We start from the raw sequence: 8,309 nt of genomic DNA, 5'->3' as shown, positions 1-8,309 counted from the left end.
GAGCATGTTTGTCTCAAGTTACATTAAGTATTCCATAACTTAATGGAGCATGTTTGTCTCAAGTTACATTAAGTATTCCATAACTTAATGGAGCATGTTTGTCTCAAGTTACATTAAATATTCCATAACTTAATGGAGCATGTTTGTCTCAAGTTACATTAAATATTCTGTAACTTAAACTATATAGAAAGTCATCAAGACTTGGAATTTAATCATCCTAAACATGAGTGACTAACATAATCCTCAAAATCTGTCCTACAAAGTTATTTTGCATGCTAAAATAAACTTCTTGTTTTCAAAGAAACCTTTAATTTGATTTGCATCTAATTCCATTTGCTGATTCTGAACATAAACACAAAAATTATTCTCCAATCTCCAAATAACTTAGTGACTTTGTCCACAAACAGATACATTGGAATTATTCATGTACATAACATAACTTGAAGAAGAAAACTTACTTCCTTCCCCTTTAATAGCTAAGCAGAATTTTATATCCTGGCAATACTGTCCCATCTGTTTAGCTACGTTGGCTGTTTGTATAGCTAATTCATACGTTGGTGAGAGGATGAGCACCTTAAAAGTAAGAAAAATAATGATTAATAGTCTTATTCTTAAAAACACTACATTCTTCAGATGGGGATGGGAGATTTTTTGTTTTTGAGAAAAAGTATTCAAATGACAGCCCAACTTCGCTTTAAAACTTTAGCCTAGTGAAACATTCATAACTTATGTATTACTTCTGTATTCAAGTATTAAAATTATAATGAATACAATGAGTATGATTGGCTTTGAAGTTGTTGAAAATTTCTTGGTGTGTCTAGTTCACAAAGGAACAACATACTGACTGTCAAAACTGCGAGACCGCGAGGTGAAGCCTTGGGGTAAAACAATTTGTGGGAGGTAGCACAAGTATGGGTGGGGATCAACTGATCCAAATACCTTCAATGCTGCATATTATTATATACTTATTACTGTTACTATTATATTACATACATGTAAATACAGAGATATATATGATCTCATCTCTGTCAAATAGTTCTTGGGTTTTAACTTTAAGAAGCCCTCCAGTGGCATAGCGGTATGTCTCTGGACTTATAATGCTAGAAACTGGGCTTCGATACCCATGGTGGGCAGAGCACAGATAGCCCTTTGTGTAGCTTTGTGCTCAACAAAAACAAACAAACTTTAAGAATAATTCATACAGAAAAAAAAGAGCAATCTTCATTAACCAAGTCAAAGATTCCCAGTATTTTCTTCAGATCTTCCATATGACAGTACCTATGTTACTTTGATACAGCATTAGACTTACTTTGTACCAACTTTTTTAATCTTCCATATGACAGCACCTATGTTACTTTGATACACACATTAGACTTACTTTGTACCAACTTTTTATTTTTCTTGTTTAGGTTACTGAATTTTAGATAAATTTATAATTTTCTTTTAATAGTATCAATTTAATGTCAACAACAAAGCTGCTTGCAGCTGTTTAAAGTAAAAGAGATCGCCGAAAAGATAATTATTACATAAATATGACTAACTGTTCAAATGTAAAAATAAGCATGAATTTGAAGAACAAATTTTCTGTACACTGACACAGGTACGTCACACCAGGTAAGTTACTAACCTGACATAGAAAACTTTCAATAAACAAATAAATCGAACAAAATGACAACATTTAACATAATAAAAAGAGAACATAAGAGAAAAATCTATTGAGTGAAAAAAAAAATGTGTGTCAAATAATGGTTTGATTCTTGGGAAAAGAATGGATAGGAGGATAATCAGAAATTAGTCTTGGCAGAGCTTGAAGAACACACAAATCATTCATTATGTTCTCAAACACATCCCCGAGGAAAAGATCTAGAGGTATTATTTTATAGATATCTCAATCATTTACGTACTTAAGTTTAGTGGCATTAATGTTATGTTATTATCACAGGAGGAAGACATGACAACGAGTTATGTATAAAAATCGATTTTCAATCAGGCAATATTAGTATGGTTTTTTGTTTTTTGTAAATGCAAATACAATTATTTTGTTTACCCAAAATCAAGAGCCATCACAAAGAGCATGAGGTTGTTCTCAAAGTGGCAAAGGTAAAAAGGAAACCAGTTTAATTTAAAAATAAATCTTATTCTTTATTGGCAATCCTCAGGACCATGGTGTATGCATAAGTCTAGTCAGGTGCTAAAAAATAAATCTAACACTTCATCAAACCACTAATAAATGCAGCATTTCAGAGACAAGTTAATTTTAAGAAGTATGATACAGTTGGACTTATAATTGCTGTTGATTAGTTTACAATTACAGCCTAAACTTTTATCAAGCTTGTAGTACCTACTAATCTTGCAAGGATAGGCTGTTGCTTCCACACTTGAAGTTTCATTTCCTCCCTTACTGATCTTAACGTTTGCAGAACTTTTATCGCTGTTTAATTAAATGAATATAAAAAAATACCTTCTTAACAAACCTGAGGAAAAGGCTTAGATGTGTCAACTCTACTAAGACTAGCTAGTATGAAAGCAGCAGTTTTTCCTGTGCCATTCTGTGATTGAGCAATCATATTTTGGGGTCTGTCAAGAGAGAGAGAAAATATAAAAGAATGAGTGTAATACATCTAAACTGTTTTTAAATGTGTGAAAATTTAGCACTGTTAAAAATAAGAGGAAATTCTCAATCTATTTATATTTTGGTTTGGCTGAGTTGTTTAATGAAATCTAGACTCGAGAACATCTAATAGTTTCTTACTGTGAAATTTATTAGTAAATAAACATTTATACAAGTAAAAAAAAGTAAAACTTTTGAATGAGAAAGCATTTTACTGAATGATTACAATTTATAATTGTTCTGTGTGTAATTGTAACTTTAAAATTTAGTAAAAATTCAACCATTTATATCTATAACTAAAGTTTCATTATTCAGTTGATGTGTTTGTACACATAACACATGTGCTCCTTTTAGTTTAAATAATACACACAAACCTACTACACATCTTTCCAATTCATACATTACATCTTCATCATTCAATTTTCTTTCATATTTCATTACTAAACACACATATCAAAAGCACATGTTTACTTATGAAACATTATTCCTAATCAGTCATCCAGGATGAGCTTTGGTGAAAAGATTTGTTGTCTGTTTCAATAGTTTTCATGCAAAGAAACATAGTGGGCTATGGGCACATAGCCATTCTTCAATTTTAACTGCTAGACTAGAAGAAAGGCAGCAGGTCAACAACACCCACCACAAACTCTTGGACTGATCTTCTCTGACCAAACAGTGGGATTTAACCACCACATAGCTCCTACAGCACACACTCACAGCTCCAGTGTGTCTCATGTTTTAGTGGAAATAGATCTCAACCCATGATCCCTCAGATTCACAGTCTGAACACACCACTAGGCCATGCTCAGCCTACTAATTAAATGAAACTACATTACAAATATATCTCAAAATATGCATATCATCCTTTTTAAAACAAATATCAGAAATATCAAATTACTCTTGTATCACAAAAAAATATGTTGAATACTGAAGAATAAAGGAGCATATATTTCCTAACACACAGAGCAAGAAAAAAACTTACAACGTAAAGCTTATATCATTTTATGACTTACGGATCTGCCAACAATGCTGGTAGAGCAGTTTCTTGGATTTTGGAAGGAAAATTGAAACCCATAGCATAAACACCTTTTAAAAGATTGTGATTTCTGAAAATACATAATACATAATTTACATCTGGCTCCTATGATCTCTGTGCTATAACAACTTATTCCATAAAACTGACAGAGTTCATATAAACATAAATTCTGTCTGAAGTGCTTTTGTTTTCTCCCCACTCATTAACATAAGCACATAATCCCACAAGTATTGAGATTTTATAGTTCATAGGAAACGTTCAAATTAAATAAAAAAATTTGGATGAAACGTGTAAGATGAAAGGTTGTGCCGGTCCTTACAGAGAAGCTACAAGATGCTGGAAAATTATCATCATATCCAAATTATTCATAAGCATATTTCCACTGATTTAAAAGTTATTAGGACCTTAAATGATGATGCAGATGTCTTTAATTACTTTATTCTAATGAGTAATTATAATTTAAAACTAACAGTCTTGGGGTTTGAAAGATAATGATAACGAGATTAGTACTAGAGAAATAATAAGTTGAATGCAGTTTTATCTCGTGTACAAGATTCATGTATATCTGAATTTTGATACCAGCGTCAGCAATTTTTAAATGTTGATTACATCTCAAGTTTTGGAACATAAGTAAATGAAATTAAGTCACATGTGCATTTATGCTGTCCTCTATCCAACTTAATACTTACATATTTAACTGCTCAAAGGACCTTACAGAATACAAGGGGGAATTGGGGTCCTTCTGTTGAACTTCTACGTCATGAGAGCTTTGAACCAATCTTTTACGGAGGATCTTCTTCATGAGTGACACTTCAGCTGCAGAAATTTCTATCAAGTAATTAAAAAATATTTCAAACTATAAACAAAGAGTAGTGGAATGAGAAATAAGCCAATATTTTTTCTTAAACCATAATATCTCATTATATTTGTAAAATAATTTCTATCATAAGATTTTGTTAAATAGAGTACCTGAATCTTCAAACAACAACAGAAAAAAAGTTATGGATACAAGTTAATGAAGTAATTGAATTATTTCAGAATTTTTTCAATGCCCCCCTGAATCGAACAATGTTTGTCTATAATGGCTGGAGACGGCTTGAATGGGTAGCGAAGAAAAACTTTAATACAAGTTTAACATAACAGCAAATGTACAACGTTTCGACAAGGTTTTGTCATGATCAGGTTGTACATTTACTGTTAAGGTAAACTTATATTAAAGTTTTTCTTCATTACCCATTCGAGCCGTCTCCAGCCATTATTAGTCTCAAAGTGGGTTCCTCGTCATCGAAAATAAAAATGTTTGTCTATGTGATAGTTAATGAACCCAAACAAACACACGAAGCATCAATATATTTCCAATAATACCTTAAATGAACAATACCTTCTTCAGCTTTGTATTCATCTCTTTGAAGCTATAGAAATAAAAAGTTCTCTTTTAATGTGAATGTTAAAATATGAATTTTATCTCAAAAACAAAGAAACCATCATGAGTGACAAGACAGGGACAAAAGACAAGCTCTAGAACCACCTTCTTTTATGGAAGATAAAAATGATATTTACAACTTCGAATCAGCATCACAAGATTGGTGACTAATCTTAAGATAAAACCAGCATTGCCAAAAATAAAAAATCCTTGGATTGGTGGACACTTCAGTATCATGACTCAACAAATAAAGAGGACAAATATATTTTGGAAACAGCATGAGCTGTAACTATGTTTGTTTGAATGTTTTAGCACAAACCTACACAATTGGCTATCTGCTCTCTGTCCACAGCAGTGACTATTACTGATTAGATAACTTTGACATTTAAAGATTAAGTAGATATGCCATATACTATAAAGGCCAGGCTTTCTTAAGTGTCCATTTTTAAACTGATGATTTATACAGTTCTTGAAAATATAACTACTGAAAAACCTTGTGACAACAAGCTAACACTCGGGCAACATTCTGTCATATTTTAAAAAATCTAATACTCGGGCTACATTTTGTCATATTTTAACACCTTGATGAAGGTGACTACTGTTTTCCACGTGTTCTCCTTTACCAGATTATATTGTACCTAGAATATAAAAACAAACAAATTGTAAGAAGGTTTTCCCTTCTGCTACCTTTAATCTGTGATAATATTTCAGCTGCCGACTTTGTTTACCATCCATTCTAAAAATACAAATATGAAACCATCACCGAAATGCATACCACCTCTGTATATTAGCAAAGACAAGTGTAGAAATTGATGTGATCTCCTTTATATTACTAGTAAATACGGCTACACCAGGCTAATAAAAATAGTTATTTTGTATTAAACTACTTCAACAGATCCTAAACATAATGTGGCATTAAGAAGTGTAAAGTATATATAATTATTCACTGTTTAGCTAATATCCAAGTGGTGGCCAGAACTAACTTTTCTGTTTCTGATAGATTTATTCTGTTAGCTAGGTAACAATACTTACTGGTTAGCTAATATCTGAGTGGTGGCTAGCACTAACTTTTCTGTTTCTGATAGATTTACTCTGTTACCTAGGTAACAATACTTACTGTTTAGCTAATATCCAAGTGGTGGCCAGAACTAACTTTTCTGTTTCTGATAGATTTATTCTGTTACCTAGGTAACAATACTTACTGTTTAGCTAATATCTGAGTGGTGGGCAGAACTAACTTTTCTGTTTCTGATAGATTTATTCTGTTACCTAGGTAACAATACTTACTGTTTAGCTAATATCTGAGTGGTGGCTAGCACTAACTTTGCTGTTTCTGATAGATTTACTTTGTTACCTAGCCGTTTTAAACTTTTATTTTGCACATCTCTCATAATTAGCAACTGTATCCTTTGCATATAAAATCTTAAGTATTTACCGAAATCCTGCTGCCACTTCCCACAGTCTACACTTCTCTGTCTATTGCCTCTACTCTATTTAGGACAATTAAGTCCACCAACCTGCAAGCTGTACAAATAAATTGAACATCTTAACTTCTAACTTCTTCAAAAGTCCAGAGTTCCCAAATAAGACCCATTCATTGCACCAATCACACCCTACAAACAGTGAGCACTTAACACCTATACTAGTTTTAACTATTGTGGTCTGGGAATAAATAATCAGCACTAATTACAAGTAGCCTATCGACAACACTATTAAGTCTAACATTAATTAAATGTATTACACTATTTTATCACAACCCTTTCTTCAATTTGCTTTATATACAATAGTAATAGGATGTTTTACCTTTAATTGTGTATTTGTGTGCTTTTATTTATCAAAAAACCAAACTTACCTCAAACCCTCTTTGTTTCAATCTACCAATTAAACCCAATCTATAGGTCTCATAGTTGCACAGTATGACTACCAACCCATTCACAAAAAAAAGAAAAAAAAGACTTATTTAAGTGTGAGTAACAATCTATGGAAAATTTAAAAACCTTAAACTAAATTCTGATATTTCAGACGGGTAGGAGTTCAGTGTTATCCAGTGGGGGTTTTGTTACTAATTCTAGAATTAATAGGTTCACATAATGTCACAATCTTTACAGAACTTTCATGTCTACAGTTTTAGTTATTGAAAATAGTTTAAGGTAATAATAAACCACTGTCATATGGTGATAACCATTAGTATAAATTTTTACAATACTTAATGCAAGCTATATAACAGTTGCCTATGATGTGCAATTTTTATGTAGAGATTGTAGGTTGGACAAGAAGTTAGAGGCAATCACGATTAAAGTAGAACCAATAGATAAAGAGAAATGGCAGCAGGATTTCAGGAGGAGCTTAAGCTTTTACATGCAAAGGATATATCAGCTAACAATTACTTTCAGCAAGTTAGAAACAGTACTATTACGGTAAAAAGTAGTGAATTTTATTATAATGAGCTTATTCTGTTGATCAACAGATTTCAGCCCTTGACTTCTGCAGATGAGGTACTATTGGAGGGAAGGAAAACAAAAGGGTCAGAGAAGGATGTGGATGGTAAGGAGGTTATAGTTATAGGTAATTCCTTGACAAGGCAGGTCGATAGAATAGTCTGTGAGGTAAATATGGAGAAAATAATTAGATTATGGTACCCAAGGGCACAGGTGGAGGATATAACTGACAGAGCAGGAGATATAATAAAGGGGGTTAGCAGAGATGAAGTTTTTATTGTGAATGTAGGGGTTAATGATGTAGAGAAAGTTAGGTCAGAGGAACTAATTAATAAGTACAAGGGGTTGATAAAAGCATTGAAAGAAAAAGGCCATAACTTAATTTTGTCAGGATACTGTCCAGGATTAATTGTGGGGATGATTTTTAATGATAAATTTTAAATATTCAAGGTAAACATATTCCTTATAGAAAGAAAAGGGTAGCTACAAGTAAAAAAACCAGGTTGGGGCACAAAGAGTTTAAGAAATAAAATTAAAGAAAAGCATCATAAATTTAAGAAATTTAAATTGACTGGTATGACAGGAGACTTAGAAGATTATAGAAGATCAAGAAAGTTGGTGAAACAGGAAATTAGGACATCAAAAAGGATGTATGAGAAAAGTTGGCTGAAAGTGTAAAAATTAACAGTAAGGATTTCTTTAAATACATTAAGGGTAAACAAAATGTTAGGATGGGGGTAGGACCTTTGAGGGATGATAAAGAAAGACTAGTATCTGATGATTATGATATGGTCGGGTTGT

At 32.2% G+C, this 8,309-nt stretch overlaps 1 protein-coding gene across 3 annotated transcripts in view; it reads right to left on the bottom strand.

The window, feature by feature from the left end:
- LOC106472851 (DEAD-box helicase Dbp80-like) overlaps positions 1-4,508 on the bottom strand; it is an 18,660-nt gene extending 14,152 nt beyond the window's left edge. Inside the window, exons 1-4 of one of the 3 annotated variants that reach the window (XM_013933518.2) lie at positions 4,337-4,508; positions 3,625-3,717; positions 2,475-2,577; positions 459-573 (exon numbers count right to left, since the gene is read on the bottom strand). In XM_013933518.2, coding sequence (XP_013788972.1) covers positions 459-573; positions 2,475-2,577; positions 3,625-3,717; positions 4,337-4,449 — 424 coding nt within the window. In that variant the 5' untranslated portion in view covers positions 4,450-4,508. Of the gene's footprint in view, positions 1-458; positions 574-2,474; positions 2,578-3,251; positions 3,589-3,624; positions 3,718-4,336 lie in introns of those variants that run through there. The other 2 variants (XM_022401402.1, XM_022401403.1) reach the window with 2 other exon arrangements.
- Positions 4,509-8,309: the final 3,801 nt, after the last annotated feature.

Source organism: Limulus polyphemus, unplaced genomic scaffold (genome assembly GCF_000517525.1).
Source record: "Limulus polyphemus unplaced genomic scaffold, Limulus_polyphemus-2.1.2 Scaffold5667, whole genome shotgun sequence".
Lineage (NCBI taxonomy): Eukaryota > Metazoa > Arthropoda > Merostomata > Xiphosura > Limulidae > Limulus > Limulus polyphemus.
Note: the sequence above shows the minus strand (reverse complement) of the source record. Positions and strands in the feature narration are given on the sequence as shown.